Below are 20931 nucleotides of genomic sequence, written 5' to 3'. Positions count from 1 at the left end.
GTTAGATGAGGAATTTATTTCCTTCACCTTCACACTGGTGAAGTATGTTATAGTTGAGTCTATTGGGCCATGGTTTTCTAAGATGGACATGTTTAAGTTGAGACTAAGGCAAGAAAATTCTTGGACAGAGAGGGTCTGACATATGTATCAGCGGCCAACTGGAATACATAAATAAAATTTTGATTCTGAAAATCACAAAATAAGAATCAAACAGAAGTTGTTAAAAATGCTGGACAAATGTTAAGTGAAAACATTTTGATGTCTCTTCAGAGGTCTTTCGTATTATCTCTTTTTAAAATATTTTATTTATTTATTCTGAGAAAGAGAGAAAGTGGAAGTGGGGGGAGGGACAGAAGCAGAGGGAGAGAGGCATCTCAAGCAGACTCCATGGCAAGTGCCAGGCCTGATGCAGGGCTCGATCCCACAACCTTGAGATCATGACCTGAGCTGAAATCAAGAGTCAGACGCTTAACTGACTGAGCCACCCAGGTGTCCTGTATCACTTCTCTTTTGTCACCAAAGGAATATCCAGCACAATTCTTGGATGTTAAGGGAGAAAATATTTATTTCTCCTAGCGTTTTCCTTATGGTTCTTGCTAAAAGGACAGAGGATCTGCTATAACGCAGATACTAAAACTAAAAATACCTGGGAGGAAGGGCCTTGAGGGAGTAATTTGGATGACTACACTTTCCCAGCGCTTTTGTAAGCTTCCTTATTTGTGTTGAGCATGCTCCTTTGCTTTTTATATTATCAACGTTGAACAACGTGACAAAATTATTTATATCTGTAGAGAGATAGGATATAAGATTTTCAAAATTCATAGTGTTAGAGTCTTTGAAATCTTATTATATACTGATAATACTTAAATTAACATCTATTGGCCAATGATATCTTGATCATGAAAAATTATCAAGGATGTTTGTTTGGCCTTTTGCCTAACACAGATTCAGAAACTCAAGATACTTTATTGGGGCTCTTAGAATATTCAGATCTGGTTAAATTCTGATAAATTTTATTATTCAGCATCATTTACTCAAATTCGTCAGTAACCTGCGCTGTATATTTTTTTTTTTAATTTTTTTTTTAAATTTTTTTTTTTTTTTTTTTTTTTATTTATTTGTCAGAGAGAGAGAGGAGCGAGAGTGAGCACAAGTAGACAGAGTGGCAGGCAGAGGCAGAGGGAGAAGCAGGCTCCCTGCCGAGCAAGCAGCCCGATGCGGGACTCGATCCCAGGACACCGGGATCATGACCTGAGCCGAAGGCAGCTGCCCAACCAACTGAGCCACCCAGGCGTCCCTGCGCTGTATATTTTGTTGTTGTTGTTTATGTGTGTCTATACAATAATATAGGCTTTTTATAATGCTATTTCTTTTTAAAATGAGGAATGGCTCTTTTCACTGCCTTGTGGGAAGCCAAGGGGGACTATAGAGCTGACAGCTGCAACATCAAATCAAACTAAAATAAAAATCTTGGAGTTCAATGCCACCAAACTTTTCCATCCTTCTCCCTTTCTTCATTATTTGTTCTGCTACAAGCAAATAACTGATGCCGTTTCTAGATGTTTTAGAGCAAATAACAACTTCCAGATGAAAGCATAATACATGCAAAATGCCTTTTTTCAATGATATCTAAAATTAACCGCATCACTTAGCTATGTGGATCTACAGGTAGATTCTCTTTTGTGGAGATGGGTAGGGGAAGCTACACACCATATAAACAAAAACGGTAACCAAGAGAGGATCAGAGTACCTGTGTCGTTGCAGTCATAGGCATTGGATGGAGAAGCACAGGGAACTGATGAGGATGTAAACAAAATCACAACACAAAAGTGTTTAAATTTTCATGTACTTTCCGCGGAAAGTGGTAACCTGCCGCCATTAGGACACTCGGCAAGAGTCAACATGTGCAGTGGAGGTGAAGCAGACACTTGAACATCTGTCCATTTCATGGGAAGACTTTTCATCTTAGAATACATGTACTAATAAACAACAGTTGGAGAAAATTGTCCAGGACATTCAACATAAAGCTGAGCTTTAGCTGAGAGAAGGAAGGGTGGAATTGTATTTCCTTTTGCAAAGCGAAAACAGCCGTGAGTGCTGCTTCTTCTAAAACCTAATGTTTAAAAAGAATTGTAAGAAATCAAATTGTTCAATTTGGAACGAAGAGCGGCCGAAGTTACTGGAAAGCTCATGCCTCTGAGTCTGCAAAATCACTGGCCAGGAGAGCAAAACTTTTCCAACACCCAATTTTAATATTGTGCTAAAGCCATTGACTCTGTTAAAACCCTGGAGTTAAATATGATCCCCTCCCCACTGCACCCCCCACCCCCGCCCTTTCTCTTTTAGGTTAGTGTTTGGGGGACAAGGGGGCTGGAGCTTGGCCCCAACCTCGGAACTGCTGCCAAGGGCTTGTAATACAATCTCTCCCCATTTGAAGGGTAAATCAGTGTCAATTGCGTTTGCCGTCCACCAGAAAAAGTAAGCATTTTACTTCCGCTCGGTCTATGTGGACTGATGAAATGTAGGAAATCTGTTTCTGGCAGGGGGGAAAAATCGTTTTCCCAAACAGCACCGAGAGGAGCCATCAGAGAAGTATGAAGAGGGGCAGTGCGGTTGAAGCTGCCGCCGCTGCCGCCGGGCTGCTGGGGTGCGGAGCGCGACTGCTGCAGGACCTGCGCCGGGAGGGGGCCGGCCCCGAGGCGCTGCGGGAGCCGAGCCGGGAGCCCCGGAGCCTCTGAGAGCCGCGGGCAGCCAGCTCCAGACGCGGGGTGAGCGAGGCGGGCCGGCCGGGTTCCCGCCAGCGTCGCCGCAGCCGCAGCGCGCGCTCAGCCTCCGGAGCAGCGGGAGCCCTGCCTGCGGGTGCGCGGGGGGCGGCGGGGGAGGGGCGCTCGGTCGGGTGACCTCGGGGGCGCGGCTGGGACCGGCGAGGAGCCGCAGACGGCTGGACCGGCTCCGGCGCTCCGTGGGTGGGCACTGCAGTGGGTGACTCGTGTGCCCTGGACGCGACCGTGTGTTCCTCATCTCTGTTGTGGAACAGCCCAAATGACTGCCGCACCGAGAGCCCGCTGGGGCGGCTCAGCCAACCAGGGACGGAAGTGAGGACTTGTAATTAGCGCATGGATTCGAAACGCACACTTGGGCATTCCTGCGCGGGGGTCTCTGTGATGCATGCTCAGCGTGGTCCGTGGCTGGGGAGGCGGGGGGGGCGAGCCAGGGCGGTCTTCCCGGATTGATCCTGAATGCTCTACTAGAGTGGAGGAGGCCGGGATGGGAGGAAAGAACAGGACACTTAGGATTTGGGGAGATACTCTCTGTTTTCCACTGATGAGTTTCACAGAATTGGACTTTTTTTTTTTTTTAACGTGAATAAACAAACGAATGAATCAACCCCCTTTGGGAAGATTTTGCATAGTAGTATTGTTCTTTTCATCCGAAGAGCAGGGTTTTGGAATCCTAAATAGTTTGGGGGAGCCCCGAGGAGCCAACTTTGCTTTGGAGGCATTAGACACTGCAGCAAAATTAACTTCTGTCAGCCCAGTAAGGTGAATTGTCATTAACCTAGCCCAGACCTCCGAAGTTTCTACCGTCTTGACTAGAGAGGGAGCAAAAGCAGGGGTTAACAGACTCTGTTTTCTTCGACATTCCAGTACAACTGGGGTGGGGGTGGGCTGTGCAGTACTTCCCTCGCGTTAACCTTTTCTGAAATCAAAGCCTTTCCTTTCCCGCTTTCTTCATCTTCATTCTCTCAACCTCCTTCCCCTTCATCCACTTCTAGTTAAGAGTCTGCAAAACTTTACCGTCCCTCTTGTAAACTCCTCCCTCTCCCCAAGCACCCTCTCCAACAAAGCTAAGTCAGTTGTTTATAGGAGATCTTTTGTGGGGGGGAAATAAGATCTGCATGTGCACAGGAACACCCATTTGGCCTCCTAGCGTTAAAATAAAGGCTCAGACAAGTCGGATGTGTCAGCCAGGCGGCGGAAGTCCACCTTTCCCCCCTCACCTAGCGCGGAGGTTCGCAGACGCCAGGCTGGGAAGGAGCCCTTGTGGCTCCTTGCTTCCTTCCTTCCCCCAACCTCTTAGACGCGGGGACGCTGATTAGCTGCAGCTGGGGTCTAGTTAGCCCGGCCTTTGAAATCGATCAATGGGTTCCTTCTCGAGGAATGCTCCCCCCTAACTGCGGAGGAGGGGGTGGTGGCTGTGGTGGCCTTCTCCAACATGGGCGTCCTGGTTCTGACCGCCTAAGAGAAGGTAAGGGACAGATGTCTGAGGCATGGGACAGACAGCCTTTGCAAGCACATAGCGGCCTTCTCACAAGGCTGCCTGGATGGGCTCTGGAAGGGGAAGGTAGCTTGAATTTCAGCCTGTGTGCTAACTAGACTTTGGGCTTATTTCTTCGCTTTAGTGCTAAACGCCCTGCATTTGTGATGTGGACGGACTGTACTTTACTGGAGATACAGTCATATGGCACAATTTCTTTCACCTGATGCAAAAAGGTCATGTGATTGCCACTAAGTTTTCTAGAATCTTGGTAAGAAATCTTAGTTAAAACTTCAGCTTACAGGTATGGCGAAATAGCGGGTGTTAGATTAATCGCAAGTGCCTTATGTGCAATTTTAGAATTTTGCTTCAAGGCTGCAAGTCTGCATTATTGACTTTTGGAGCCTTTGGAAGGCCAAAGTTACCTTGGTTGAAAACAATGAGGCTCTGATGATTTCTTTGCCAAGTTTTTTTTTTTTTTTTTTTTTTTTAAACTGCAGCTGATGTTAAGGCTCTCTTGGCATCTTTGTGGTTTTGATACAGAGGCACAAACAGGATCCCACTATTTCTTTTCATTTCTTCCCAGCAACAATCAAGATTTTCCACTTAGTGTTTTTAGACTAGAGAAAAGACTGGAGAGAAAGTAGAAAACACCTACCGTCAGAATGAGTAAAGGCTCGTGTCGTTTTCCTGTCCTAAACGTTTTCAGGGTCCGTTGGGTTTTTGCTACTGTTCTCTCCTTATATGAGACTATATGCAACAGATACATATTCAAGATGGTGTAGAGTTCTGCTAGCTCTCAACTGCATTATAGTTAAGTAAAACAGAGATCTTTGTATCACAAACGACATCAAAACCCCCAAACTGTTCTCATGAATTAAGGTTGACATAATCAACTTAGATGAAATTTTGAGGTAAGTCCTTAGACTAATTGATTCATGACTTTCAGATGGCTTTCTATTCAAATTGTGTTTCAAGTTAATCTGGTGGGGGTCCAAAAACCAGTGCTAAATCCTTTGGAAGAATGGATTGGTAGGATTTTTAAAAACTTGAAAGAATTTCAAATGCCACGAAAATATAAGAATCAATCCTCACGCAGTGTTAATTTTTTGTCATGATTTGAGAGGGAATTATTACAGTTATACCATCATTTAGTTCAAGACAAATCATCACGGGGCTGCAAGAAGAGAAAGATTTTCTGGGGGGAAAAAGAGCATTATTCTAAATTGGAGGCCAGGAGAGGTGAGTAGGATATTTTTAATGACTCCGTGAGTAAATAACCTTGTTACTTTGGGCAAAATATCTTAGGCCTCTAGTCTCTTATCAAAAACAAGGCATTTGGGATGCCTGGGTGGCTCAGTCGGTTAAGCGTCTGCCTTCGGCTCAGGTTATGATCTCAGGGTCCTGGAATTGAGTCCCACATCAGGCTCCTTGCTTAGCAGGGTCCTGCTTCTGCCTCTGCCTTCTGTTCTCCCTGCTTGTGCTCGCTCTCTTGTGTGCTCTCTCTCTCTCTCTCTGACAAATAAATAAATAAATAAATAAAATCATTAAAAAAATAGAAATCAGGAATCTGATTGCTATATCTTCTAAGGTCCTTTTGAGTTTAAAGATTTTACTACAGACTTAGAAAAATTGATAATGAGTATCATTTTGCCATTATTCTTAGTTCTTTTTTTTTTAAATTTGTGGATATGTTGTGCCTCTTAGCCAGCGTGTAGGTCCACTTTTAAGATCTAGAAAAATCTTTCTGATTAAATGTTAGACTGTTATTTTCTAACTAGGGCCTTAGGATAAGATTTGGCATTCATGACATTGGTTGAAAATATGTAGCTTTGTAGAGATGTTATTGGTTAGCCAAAATGAATCACAAAGGATGAAAGAGCTCAGAATGATGGAAAAGCCGTCTAGAGTAGAGTCCTTGGTTATTGGTTCTTTGAATTTCAGTTGAAAAATAGCATTTTATCCTTCCAAATTTTGAAAGGGTGTTTGGCGTGTGGTGTTCTTTGTTAAATTTTTTAAAATGGTGTTATTGGCCTATAAATTTTCTTTCTTGTTTCACACTCATAACACACAGAATTGAATAGGGATGAGGTCAGTGCTACAGATCAGAACAAAATTGGCCTTTAGGGATGGGGCCCTTGACTTCAGGTTCATTAGCCCTCTGTTTTAATATGGCTACTATTAAGGAGTCTGTGTGTATGTATGTACGTGTGTGTGTGTGTGTGTGTGTGTGTGTGTGTGTTGGGGGTGTGTGTGTGTAGTAACATCCTTTTTCATTTACTTTGAAGGTACAGCGTTCCCCGATCTTTAACTGGTGTCAAAATTGAGGTATAATTTGTTGCCAAACTTTACTTTTAAAAACACATGTAAACATCTCATTTTAGAGCTTAACATTTCCTTCATCGTTTGGGGTTTCATCTCTGTCAATATGAAGAAAACTTTGGATTCTCCATTAATTACGGTTTTACTTAATCAACCCTTTGTTTTCATTTCTCCTCTTTTGACATTTTTTAGTGATTTATAGTTCAATAAAATATTTCTAGTTTGTTACAGAACTGTTTTTCTTTTTAAAATATGTCAATAGGAGTTTTATTTTGGTACATTTTCTATGAGGATGATTTGGGTTTAGCTATTACTGGGTATAAAATATATATCAAAAAGTAGAACAAATATTTAATCTTCACAATTATATTTGAGGTATTAGCCTCCATTTTACATGCTGGAGAACTCCAGTACAAAGAAAAATTCATCCTACTGGAACAGAACAGCTATTAAATAGCTAGGTAGTAGAAATATTTGACCCCACCACTTCTGATTTCCAATCTAATATTCTAGCCATTAATTAGGCTTCCTAGTGGATCTCGTCATACACAGTAGTGATATAATGTTTATAATTTTACGCTCATTTTTCTTTTTCTCGAATTTATTTTCCATGCACTACATTTTTGATAACATGTCGGCAAAGTCTAGAGAGAGACTGGAAACCATCTTGATTGTAATCAAAGCACACCTCTAGGTGGCGTGAAAGCATACTTTTTTTTCAGAGTCAAAACTATGATGTCTTCAACGGGGATTCTGGAGAAACAGACTAAACAGTCTTTAAACATGTGATATTTTACTTATGGAGTCATTAATTTTTTTCTTCTTCCCCTGGGCTAGTTCAGTCTCATCATATTCATAATGGTTATTCCAGAATCAGTTCTACTATGGAAAGAAAGAAAAAATAATACACACACACATTCTTTGAAGATTTCTGTATTAAGTTTCTGCATGTTTTTCCCTTTAAGTTTTATTTTTCTGAATTCCAAATCCTGAGGGTTGAGTTATTCGTTTTTAGAGAGACCCATACAGCTTGGAGAAGCCATAGTTCAGAGGGTCGCAGAAGCATTTCAGTCCTGTCTCCAAAACAATTGGCTTTGCTTAGTACTTATCAAAGTCACTTATCAAGCTTTTAAAATATTTAGATTACCTGAATTTTCATGGTAACATCTTTCAGTGTTTAGATATATCATATAAAATGTTTTTCTTTCCCCCAAACCTAACTTTTCTTCTTCAAGTCTAATAGATCCTTAATCATTTTATTTCCCATTTTTAAAAGCTACTTCTTGGCATCTCTTTTGTTTTTGAAAACTTTTGAATAATTCAAAGGACCAGAAATGATCTTTCTGTTATAGTTTGTTCTTTGTGATCTAATTCACTCATCCACTTGGTTAATGCTGAAAATTCTAAAAAGGTTACAGTCTTGTAGTGATCTTTTCGTCTGAGTAATATAAATTTATTTGATTGTTATTTGTGCTTAATGAATATTAATGTTATTCATGTTTAATCATTTCCGTTAGAAACTACTTCACCATGCGGTAATTCTTCCACGCTCCAGATCTTGATCCTAGCTGGATTCATTTCCGTGTTTCTTACTCATGTCTCTGCCATATTTAAATTGGAGACTTTCATGCAGTGACTTTCAGCTAAACCACAAAGTCATGCTAGGTTTGATGGTGATTTGAAATATGAAAAATGGATCAGTGGAACTTGGGTTGAAATCCCGAATTTTTCCCAAGGCACATAAACAGAAGAGCCCCTGTCTATAACAGTGACTCTAGGTCCCCGTATTTGGCATGTGTTTAATTGTCTAACTTCTATCATCTGCTAATTAACCACTAAACCTTCTTTCTCCCACTTTTGCTCCCTGGGGAAATATAATCTTATTATTTTTCCCCTTTGTATGTAATTTTGATTGTGTCCAAAGCGGCATAACAAAAATTGCCTAATTACTCTGATTGTTTTTCTTACTAATCATCTATAAAGATCAGAAGATAGTTTGAATTACATTTCTGGCAAAATACAGGACACACTACATGAGAAATAAATGTGCCACTGTCAAGGAAAAGAAAAACTTCACTGTTGGAGGGACTGAGGGGAAGGATTGTGTCCCTCTGGCTCATTGAATCTGTTACATGCCATTAGGCTTACTGTAAACTATCCCTTGATGAATTCTTTGCTAGACAATGAGCTTAAGTATCTGAGGTGTCTTCTTGCTTTTACAGTGCAAAGTAGGATTCTGGTGCTTAAATGGAAGTTTGCAGAGCACATAATAGGATGTAGGTAAAGTTACTGAACTACCACATCTCACTTTCAGGAAAGTAGTGGGAGAAATTGTGTCTTGAGAAGAAAAGCATTTTCGAGGTAACCCTTTTAAGATTTCAATTAGTTATTTAAATGTTTGAATCATGTGCTTAAATGTGCTATTACTTAAATGTTTGTTTCTGAGACTAGCTAGCCTATAGGAATCCTAACCAGCCACAGGGAGATGTCTTGTTTTCCTGGGACTGGACCTATTTTTAAAAGAACTGGAGCAAAAATTTTTAGATTTCTGGTATTTAATCACAGGGTTTGGACAAAGCTTCAGGACATTATATGAAAAATATGATGATTAACTGCAAAAAAATAGGCAATGATGACATTCTGGCTCTTGTAATGGTGATTTAGTAACCTATGATAAAATGTACTAAAAATCTTTCACTTTTGCACTGGTTCACTTTAGATAATTAGATATATACAGATTTATAAAAAATGTTTTCAAAGATAATTAATGATTTTTTTTCAAAAAGTTACCCCAAAGCATAATTGCTTTGGAAATGAAATTGCCTATGTTTTAAGATTATACATTTATGACACTTTTTAGGTATTGACTCATGTTACCAGTCTTTCCTAATATTACACTAAAATGTTTGGGAAACAGTCACATCTTACAATTTTCTGAACACCAATGTTGTCTTATTTTTTTTTGTCCAAAAGCAGACTTAAAAGGCAAAAAATTAACCTATGCTAAGAGAATTAGAGTATAATAAGTAGAAATGAATATTACATAAAGAATAAAACTGACAGAAGTATATACAATTTATGTTGGTAAATTTAAAATACCATAACTCTTGAAATATAGCTGAAAGCCCCATTATATCTATCGTACTCCTTGCCAGGTGCAAATATTTTCATTTTCATTAGTCATACTATACTTGGTTATTTCATATGCACTATTTGTATACAGAATACAGTCCTACACATTGAGTTTGTTTACCTTAGCGACTTTAATATTACTTCTGTAGTCTTAGGTCCTATAAATGATGCATGCAAAGTGCTACATTCAAGGCCACGTATATATTCAAACATCCTTTCTATAACCCACGCAGAGGACTGTGCCATCTATAAGGTGGTTGGGTTAATGAAATCATCTTTTATTTTATAGACCTAAGACATTTCATTACTTCTACTCCAAAGATGACTGCAAGCAAAACTAGTCTATAAAATGTATAAAGTAGGAAGAAAAAGTAAGATAAAAGAAAACCCTATGGCAGTATTTATTAGGATTGTGTGTAATTCTTGTGTTATAGTATGGGTTCTTGATGAATCTGTTTTGTAAAATGTATCATTCCGGAAAGAATAATGGTCTTAGAGTATGAAGACCCAAGTTCAAGCCTCACTCTGTCATGATCTAGTATATATGATCTTGGTTAAGTCACTTATCCTCTCTTGTTTTTTATTTTTTTATTTTTTGGTTGTTGTTGTTGTTTGTTTTTTTCATTAATTCTTTATGTACTTGAGAGAGAGAGAGTGTCAGAGGGAGAAGCAGACTCCCTGCTGAGCAGGGAGCCCGATACGGGACTCGATCCTGGGACTCCAGGATCATGACCTGAGCCAAAGGCAGTCACTTAACCAACTGAACCACCCAGGCACCCCTTTTTCATTAATTCTAAGATGAGAAAATGTAGTAGGTATTCTTTGAAAGCATTTCTTTTCCTGTCTCCTCACCAGTTCTCTAAACTATGAGTCCATGATAGCTTACCCATATGCAAAGAACCAAGTGCTCTGCTTAATGTTCTAGGTAATAGTTTTAAGAGTAGGGGTGCCTCTGAAAAACAATCTGAGGGTTTTGGAGGGGCAGTGATGGGAGTTTGGGTGAGCCTGGTGGTGGGTATTATGGAGGGCACGTATTGCATGGAGCACTGGATGTGGTGCATAAACAATGAATTCTGGAACACTGAAAAGAAATTAAAAAAATAAAAATTTAAAAAAATTTTTAAAAATTAAAAAAAGAAGAAAAGAGTAGGGGTGCCTGGGTGGCTCAGTCAGTTAAGCCTCTGCCTTCCGCTCAGGTGATGATCCCAGAGTCTTGGGATCCAGCCCCGCATCAGGTAGTGAGTCTGCTCCTCCCTCTCCCTCTGCCTGCAGCTCTGCCTACTTGTGCTCTTTATTTCTCTGTCAAATAAATCAGTAAAATCTTAAAAAAATAAAAAAAAAGTAGTGGCCCTAGGTTCACAGTTAATCATGCAAATTATATCATTGCTTGTACTCAGTACTAAAAATTCTGTGGAAATCTATGGTTCAGACATTAACCCAAATGTTGGGAGTTGACAATTTGGGCACTAAAATTTTAATCAAGCCCTTTTTGTTACTTTTGAATAAGTGGAATTTCTTGCCTTAGAAGCTTTTTCCAGTGTGATGTTTTACATGAGCTTAGAGCTTAGTGTTTGACTTTTCTATTTGACCTCAGATTGCTGCTGTTTCCTACCAGGTGGTTGGTCAAAAGGGATAGGCCCAGTACAGAAAAAGCAAACAGTGTCTCATGGGGTTTAATAATTAATAACCTGACCTGTCATCAAAACGTCCATGGACCTGGTTCCTTCCTATGTCATTGGCAGGAAGATTTTAACAAGAGACGTCTATATAAAAAGCAACTGCTCTTTTGTTTCCAAAACAGGTTTTACAAGTGCATAAATAATGTGCACTGCTCTGAGCCCAAAAGTGCGCAGTGGACCCGGCCTGTCTGATATGCACCAGTATAGCCAATGGCTGGCCAGCAGACATGAAGCTAATTTGCTACCGATGAAAGAAGATCTGGCCTTGTGGTTAACCAATCTATTAGGTAAGGTTATAAGATCTCATTTGGGGAGCAAAGATAACAGGTCCCCCCCCCCCCCCACCATGGCGTGTCCTTCACCTAGGTATGTGACAGCAACTTGGGAAGAAAGATTTCATTATTTGGATTTTATGTCTGGGAAACCTGAAGAATGTGGAAAATTTAAAGGAATTTCTCAGTATCTCTCACATGAACTGTGCTTAGCAATTCCAGTGTCATGCACTGAAAGGTGGAAATGTGTGGCCAGATCGCTTGTTTCATCTAGACGCCGATCGGATTGATCTTGGATTTCTCTTTCATGCAGCTGACCACTTTGGCCTGTTCTTTCGACATTGTACACAGGCCACAGCCTGTGAAATCAGACTTCTAAAACTAGATTTCTTTGCCCTACTTTCGTAGCGCACCTTCTGAAACTGCTGAATGCCCACGCTTGAGAACAAAAACATCTATCCTCTGTCTAAATGAGCTAACTGGAGTCACCCAACCTTGAACTGAAATTTTTCTTCTCATTTCACTTTTGTTTTTAAGTACTCTTCCAAAAGTTGTCTCTGAGAAACATGCTACCTCTTATTAAGGCTGCCTCTCTTTCTTTCTTTCTTTCTTTCTTTCTTTCTTTCTTTCTTTCTTTCTTTCTTTCTTTCTTTTTTTTCCATTTCTATAGTGCCGGCATATTCATAGGTTAAAATTTCAACCCTGTGCAAAATGGAGTCATGCATTTAAAGAATCATCATCTAGAGCAGTGCTGTTCTCATCAGTAGATTTTCCCAGAGAACAGAATGAAAACCTGAGGGAAGGACCCTAATGGACATATAAGATAGAAGATTTGAATATTGAGTAAACATAGAATTTATATGATGCTTTATTATTTGCAGAAGGGATTTCACTAACATTATTTTCTTGTTTAAAAACTCCTTCAAGGCAAGTATTTTTTTTTCTCCCCACTTTCCAGCTGATGGAACTAAGGAGCTTAGTGAGGAGCACCCTGTTTATTTAAAGTCCTAGCAAGGTTTTAACAAGGTTTGGCAAGATTTTAGCACATTTTAGCAAGATGTTCCTCTTGCTCACCATGACTCTGGAGTTTTGCGTGGCCACTGCATTTTTTTTTTTAATTTAAGATTTTATTTATTTATTTGACAGAGAGAGAGATCACAAGTAGGCAGAGAGAGAGGGGGAAGCAGGCTCCCCGCTGAGCAGAGAGCCTGATGCGGGGCTCGATCCCAGAACCCTGAGATCATGACCTGAGCCAAAGGCAGAGGCTTAACCCACTGAGCCACCCAGGTGCTCCCATTACATTTTTTTAAGCCTTCATCCTAAGGGTAGATGTCTCCTTTTTCCTTAGTGTGTACACCATTTTGACGACTCTATGTAGTGCAGCCAAAGCTACTGCCTATGGCTGTGCAGGGTTCCTGCCTCAGGATAAGGACAGAAATGCAGAAGACATTCCCGGGAAGACCCTTCACTATGCTGTGGCATTATATCCACTAGAAGGAAGGGACTACCCCTCTTAGTAAGACATCTGTACAAAGGAGGAGGTTTTATCTTCATCACATACAGGGAGTCAAATTTGTCTAGGCAGATGGATTTTTTTTCCTCTTCCTCTCCTTTTTTATTTCATTTTTAATTTTTTTTGTCTCTCGAGGGTTCACTGATGTTTGTTATGTATGCAAGTAATTTATTATGAACTTTGAGCTGTCTTCAGCTGTTGGCTACCACAAGTACAGCAGCATAGAGTGGAGTCACAAGCACGGACATGAAATAGACTGCCTGCTGTGTTTGAACCCAGATCTGCCACTTACTAGCAATATGACCTTGGGCAAGTTGCTTGACCTGTCTGGGCCCCAGTCTCCTTTTCGGTAAAGTGGTAATAATGTTAGTGTCTCCTTTGTAGGGTTGCTGTGGGATTAAGTGATTACATTAGGTGTATCTCAGTGCTGGGCATATTGTAAATACTATATGGTTCTTCATTGTTATTCCATTGTTATTCCATTTAGAGAGTTCAGTGATACTGTTAATTTGATTGTGTGGGTAAGTTTATATATTCAACAAATGTTTGAGCGTGCTGCAGCATAATATATTAGTTTAAAAAATGGACTCTGGAATCAGAATGCTTGAATTCAAATCTCAGTTCCACCGTTACCAGTCTTCTTATACTAGGCAAGTATCTTAATGCAATGTGCCTCAGTGTTGTTATCTGTAAAACAAGTATAATACTAATAACAACCTCATTGTTTGAAATTTGAATGAGATCCCCAGCTCTAGAACAAGATCTAGCACATTATAATCAACTAGCTGGTAAGTACTAACTATTTCAATTAACTGTGTTTTAGACACAATCCGCTAAGTATTGGAGAGTAAAATAGTGATTGGGAATAGAGTACCAGTTCTTATAGGGCTTGGAATAGATTGAAAAAGAAACATTTTAAATAAAGAAGTGAATAAATAATTCATTAATTAGACTTGTTTTTTTATTTTTTCTTTTTAAAAGATTTTATTTATTGATTTGGTAAAGACACAGAGAGAAAAGGAACACAAGCAGAGGGAGTGGGAGAGGGGCAAGCAGGCTCCGCACTGAGCAGGGAGCCCGATGTGGGGCTCGATCCCAGGACCCTGGGATCATGACCTGAGCTGAAGTCAGATGCTTAACGACTGAGCCACCCAGGTACCCCTAACTGGACTTGTTTTAACCATTAAAAGATATAGGTTGCAATAAGAATGTAAAAAGAAGGAAGTAGGAATGGATTAAAACATCAGAGGGCTTGGGGTGGGGGGATCCCCTTTAAAAAATCTTATATTTAATTGAGAACTGAAGACTAATTAATAGCTAGCCAGACAAAGCATGGGGAAGAGCCCAAGTGGAAGGAATGGCATATGCTGAGATAGGAAGGAGTTTGGTACCTTGGAACTGAATGAAGACTGGCAATAACAGCAGTGATCAAGAGGGGGAGAATTTCATGTGATATTTGGGGGCTGGTTGCATACGTGTGAAGGAGCTTTATAAATCATTGTACGATCAAGGAGGAGCCTTTGAGATGGTGGGAAAGACTGTGATTAGAGTATAGCCTGATTGTGTAGGCATGTTCCAATGTTCCATGACTTGTCATCAAAGGCATTTCAGTTGGTGAATGTGATCATTTACAGAGCAGTTTGATCAGGGTAAGCAGCCCAAGACATCCTCAAAGAATAGAGAGTCAGTGTGTGTGTGTAATGGAAAGATCCTTGGACCAAAAGCCAGGAGACCTGGCTCCTAACTGGGTGTCAGGAGACCTGGCTTCTGATTCTGGCTTTGCCACTCAGTAGGAAATTTGCCCAGAGTCACTCAGCTATCTTTTTTGGGCTTTGTGTCCTCAACCGTAAAATGAAGGGCTTGGAGTGGATGATCTCTAATGTCCTTTCCAGTTCCAAAAGTTTAGGTTTCCAAGAAATCCATCTCTTCAGACCTAGTTTGAGATCATCAATATGCATAAACAAGGAGCAGGTAATTTACATAAGTGAATACTCTTTCTTTAAAGAATAAGAAGAATAATTTTTTTTTGATGCTGGTAGTTGGTGACAAAAATGCAACTGATGGCTTGTGAATTTTTCTCAGAAAAGGAATCTTCAGGATATAATCAAGTACAACCTTGCATTGACTTAAATTCATAAAAGTAGATAGATAATAGCTTTCAAGTGAATATCCTCATGGTAACTTAGGAAGTAGACCAATAACTTGAGATTATTTTAAAGCGGTAAAACATACGGAGTTAAGAAAATACACTATGTACTAGAATGGTGAAAGTAAGGAAGGGAGGAAAAAAAGTATGGTTATATTTGGAGATATTTTTATTATACATAATAGATACATTTAGAATTCACATATTTTGGAAATGGAACCATGAAAGTAAATTTTAAAATTATTTATTATTGACCATTTTATCACTTCAAATATTTGCAAATGTACATTGTGTAGCTCTCTTTCAAGTCTTGTTTTTTATCTACTTGAAAGTTAGAGATGTTTTGAAAATAGTTTCAATGTTGATACTGTCTCCATGTAAAGTATCTGCATTTTTTGGATAGTAGAAATTTATATACTAAATTAAAGCTTTTAATTAGATAATGATGTGGGCTTACTTGTGGAATGGCTTTCTGTCTCTTTTTAGTAATACTTGATTGAAATATAACTTTTTCCTTTTATGTCTTTTAAGAGTATTAATGGTTTTCTAAATTCATGTATTTCTGGTCCTATACATAAAATGTCAACTGGAAGATGTAGTTTCTTAAGGAACACTCAATGTGTATTCAGATTTTTTTGATAGATAAAAATGTTTGATAGAGAAGAAATTATTACACTAGTTCATAGACCAATATTCACATCCATGCTGTATATGGAGGTATAATACATAATTTCCAGGTGCTATATACTTACTTAATCAGTAACAATAATAAACACCACTTTACACTCTTAGGTATAGAATTAAGGCAAAAATAGCAAATTTTTAAATTAAAATTCATATATTAGAATATTAAATTCCAGCTATGTTGTGATAAATTAACTAGTTAAGATGAATAAATAGTTATGGTAGTTGGGATTTGTTTATGAAATAGCATACCAACTTGACTCATGAGAAGATCATCATGTAATGCTGACTGTCTACTCATATATCCTTGGAGATATCTACTAATCTTGTTGAAAATAGTCTTTGTAGTCCACGTACATTTTCCAGTGGCTAGCACCATGGTGCATTTTATGACCAACTTTCAGAAAAGACAACAAATGAATCCCAAAGACCCCTTTATTGTTACCTATGAAACATTTCTCTGGCCATTGTCCCCTGCTACATTAAATGTATATATTTCCACTTTATTTTCAGTCTTTTGTTTTGTTATTTTTGTTCATGAAGTTGCTATTGCCCATTTATTATTTAACTGTGCCCTTAGGGCATATTTGAGTGTCAAATGATTATACAAATAAGTCTTGGGGAGACATTTAATTGTTATTTTGAAAAAATAGCATGTTCTTAAATTAACAGTCCCAGATTATATAGTCCATCATGAGGCACATTATGAACTTCATGGTTACTGATGGAGTATTGAAGATTGTTGTTGACTTAACTTTGAAATGAATATACTAATGTAAATGATCTCAAATTGTTTATTTTACCTGTTGTTTTTCTAATCATTTGAAAATAATGGTCTACCTTTATTTTCAATTAGTATTTGCTTAATAACACTATGTGAACCATATGGCAATATATTTTTGAGAAAAGATTTTAGTTACTAAGCATCAAAGAAATTGACATTGTTTTTAAAGATGATAGATTTTTAGAATGTAAGTATATATGTATTTGGATATATGGACTTTGAGTAAATCATAAAATATATTACGAATTACTTAATGTTCAATTGCTTTCACTTAAATTTAGAAATGCATCATGGTAATTGATACTATGGTGATTTACCCTTTGTCTGACTTTCCCATATGCACAGAAAAGAAAATCCATTTGTGATATGCTTAATATAATCAATAAATAGTATTTCAAAAATTTCTGTTTTTTTAATTAATCATATTTTAACATTAACCAGTTAAGAACCTGTTTACTGGAGTTGCTGCTGTCAAATGCAACTGCTTTCTAATAAGTTCAGGACAGTTTTTCTTCCTTCTTTTTCCTAAAGCCATTTACCAGATCCTTAGCCAGCCGAATTCTCAACATAGACAATATAGATATAGACAATAAAAATTGATATAGACAATAAAAATTCCTTAGGAATGTTGGTATCGTATGCTAGTTCAAAAGTTTAAAGCATCAAATTTACGTTCACGAGTTGACACCTTTCAGAGATGATAATGCCTCTTTTTTTTTTTTTTAACCCAACTCTTCCAACAGAAACATCTTTGTCTTTTCTTGATATTAATGCCAGGTAGATGCTTTGAATCAGGGGAGAGCAGGTATTGATCTAGGGCTTCTGGATATAATGAATCATTTCCTATCTCCTGATCTTCAAAACCCTGAATAATCTGAGTTAAGACAGCAGATGAGTTGCTTTGAGTTCTCCAGTTAGAGAAATATACTGGGATCGAGAAGGACACTTGAGTCTGCAGTAGAGTTGGGTCCTGTCTGCATCAGCTTAAGAGATAATATACACCAGTTTTCTTCTGCAGGGAATCAGGCCACCCATCAGAGCATCCTGAATGACTTCCACAGCCATTCTTCAATGTACACAATGGACTGCTCTTCAGTCTTTAGCAACAGTATCTTTAGCCCCAAGTGGTTTTTGTTGTTGTTTCAGAAAGGTTTCGTTGGAGTTCTACAAAGAAAAAGACCACAGAACTAGGGAGACTGCTTTATTATAGAAAATCATCATTTGTGTATTTAGCAAGTATTTGTTTAAGTAGACAAGCATAGTGGCTAAGAGCATTAGGCTCTAAACCTAGATATCATGGGTTAAAGATCTAGATTTACTGAGTAATTTTAAGCAAATTACTTAATCTAATACCTCAGTTTCATCATCTGTAAAATGGGTACCATAATGGCACCCACTTCACAGATTGGTGAGGAGATTAAAAACATGAATACATGTAAAGTGCCTGGCATACAGTTAAACCTCGAATTAAACAGCATTATTAGATGTTACTGTACCTTTAGGAACTTGTGTTTAGTACTGCTAACTTACTGGGAGGAAAACTTTCTTTCTCAGCAAAGTAGAATATAAGAAGGATTCTTTTTCCAGGTGGATGCAGTCTAAAACACTACTGATTGATACTTAATCATTATGGAAATTGTGGCAAGTGCATACTTCTGGGAGGAATGTACTGATGTGTATAAGCATGTGTGCTGATTTAGTTACTTGACAAAAAAATTCAGGCAGATCTTTGTTTCATATGATTGGGCCCCAGCATTTTATGAGAAAGTGACTAACCACAATCTTTAACCAAATTCCCTGATCTTTGTCTATTGGCAAGCTGTCAATCATGACTAAATTGGTGGTATGAAGATCAAAGTCCACGATTATGAACTCAAGAAGTAAAGATATTACTTCTAGACTAGGCTTTTTTTTTTTTTTTTTTAAGTAGGCTCCAGGCCCAGCATGGAACCCAGCACAGAACTTGAACTCACAACCCTGAGATCAAGACCTATGCCGAGATCGGGAGTCAGATGCTCAACCAACTGAGCCACCCCAGCACCCCTAGACTAGGCTATTTTAGATAAACCTTCAAGTTAATAGTCTTTACATTCCAGTGTGGGTCAGTTGGTACTCCAAGATTATTTGATTGTATCTAGTCATTGCCCTATGTTTTCTTAAACATACCAATAACATGGAAGGACAGAGATAGGGAGGAAGTGGTCCTACGATTCTAGAATCCTACTGCATTTAGCAGTTATAATCTAATGTGTCAAAAAAGCTACACAATTCTGATTAAAGAAGATCTCGTTTTGCCTAACAGAGATATTTAGCTTTTTATAATGTTTACTCAAGAAATTGTAATTAGTGCTTCATATAACTTGCTCTAATGGACTTGTCATGGTTAAATTGAGCTAACTTTATGTAATGATTTTTAAAAATTTTTTGGTAATATTAATGTAATAGGAATGAGGTAATATATAATTCTATATAAAGATTATATTGATCTCTTACAATTATAAAGTATGTTTAAAGTAATTTTATGATTCTTTGGATGGAAAATATGTTCATATGAAGGTTAAAAAAAACTTCTCCATCTTGCATTTTCCCTTCATTTGAGGCAGTATGTTTCAACTATAATGTAACACTGTCTGTTTTAGCAAAAAAAAAATTCACCTTTTGAATTTTGGAGCTATAAAATATACAGAATTGAAAGCTGACTCCTAATATATGTTTCATTAGATACAGATGTTTAATGTGAATTCTTCAAGTAGTCATAAAAATCAGAATAACTAAAAATTGTCAGGTATAATGCAAAAAGCAAAAATCATACCTTTTGGTAAATTGCTAATAACTTTTTAATGAAAGGCATTTTTCTTTTTATACTTTACAAGTTCTTTTAAATTCATTGTGATCATCTTGTCACTTAACATTATGAATAGAATCTTTAAATTGCCATGGAACATTACAGAATACAAATACCTAAAGCCTTTTTCAAATATAGAGAATCTTACAAGTAATTTGTAAAGGAATCATTCAGCGACTTGGAGTAAAATCTACCTTCTTTACCTTGAAATCTAATTGGTAATTTTGAAAATATTTCTAATATTTACTCTTCATACTTATTTCCAAAGTAACTTTCTTACTAGCGAATGCAGGACAATATGGTGAATGCATAATACAAATTTTGTTGTGCTAACTTTTTGTATCCTGAAAATATTACTTTCATTCCTGAATTAAGTTGAGCTGTGTACAATTTAAAAATAATAGTAGTTTTGTATAGGCTACCTCTGTGGTGAGTAGTTAGAGCTACTATGTTTTACCACCTGCACAAGTCATTATCTTAACTGGGGGCTCAAATGCGAAGTATCCAGTGGGGGAAAAAGAACATTTTTAAAAAGGTAATATTCTTTCCTTCTTTACCTGCCCTTCCCCCAAAACGGTCAAAAAAATTTTTTTTCAAACAGATATTTCTCGGAATCCAAATATATTATGTATCGTAAGTTGAACTTTAAGCCAATAGTTTATCTGTTTTCCAGTTGGGTTATATTTAAATGTTCATGGGTTTGAGCTGCATGCATTTTTTTCTTAAGATAAAAGCTAATCCTATGAGATTCTCTGTCTAAAGCTTTTTTTTTTTTTTGCTTGAACTTAACTACTTTTTACAAAAAAAGTTTTCCAGTTTCTCAAAGTTTTCCAGTAGTTTATTTCTTCATTTGTAAATTTACATGCTCACTGAGCACATTTTCTAGGTGCCTACCAAGATAACAACATACTTAAATCTGTAGGAACACACAGATACACACACACACACAGACACACAGACACAATATGTCCCAAGAGGTTTGAGGAAGACAAAAAGTTACACAAAACATATTACTAGCAATAGAAGAGGTTTGATAAGTTGCCAAAATGAATGATGCCCTTGAGTGTGACCATATAGAAAAGAGGTCAGTATCCACTGGGAAAATCTCTTTCTGGATTTCTGATTAAAGGAAAGAGAGAACTTGGTCGGGTAGATACAAGGGAGGAGGACATAGTAGGCAGGGGCCATGCCAGGAAGAAGGGCATGGCAGTAGGATTGGGAAGTCTTGCTGGAGGAACTCTGAAGGCAGGGTGCAGACGAAGAATCGGGGGGGAGTATAAGGATGTTAAATTAGAAA

At 38.0% G+C, this 20931-nt stretch overlaps 1 protein-coding gene across 2 annotated transcripts in view; it reads left to right on the top strand.

Moving 5' to 3' along the window:
* Window positions 1-11444: 11444 nt before the first annotated feature.
* The window catches only part of GAS2 (growth arrest specific 2), a 116995-nt gene continuing 107508 nt past the window's right edge, over window positions 11445-20931 (top strand). For both annotated transcript variants that reach the window (XM_080817508.1, XM_080817509.1), the window contains exon 1: window positions 11445-11677. In XM_080817508.1, the coding sequence (XP_080673634.1) occupies window positions 11533-11677 (145 nt within the window). In that variant the 5' untranslated portion in view covers window positions 11445-11532. The remainder of the gene's footprint in view (window positions 11678-20931) is intronic.

This window comes from Martes martes (assembly GCF_963455335.1).
Source record: "Martes martes genome assembly, chromosome: 10".
Lineage (NCBI taxonomy): Eukaryota > Metazoa > Chordata > Mammalia > Carnivora > Mustelidae > Martes > Martes martes.
Note: the sequence above shows the minus strand (reverse complement) of the source record. Positions and strands in the feature narration are given on the sequence as shown.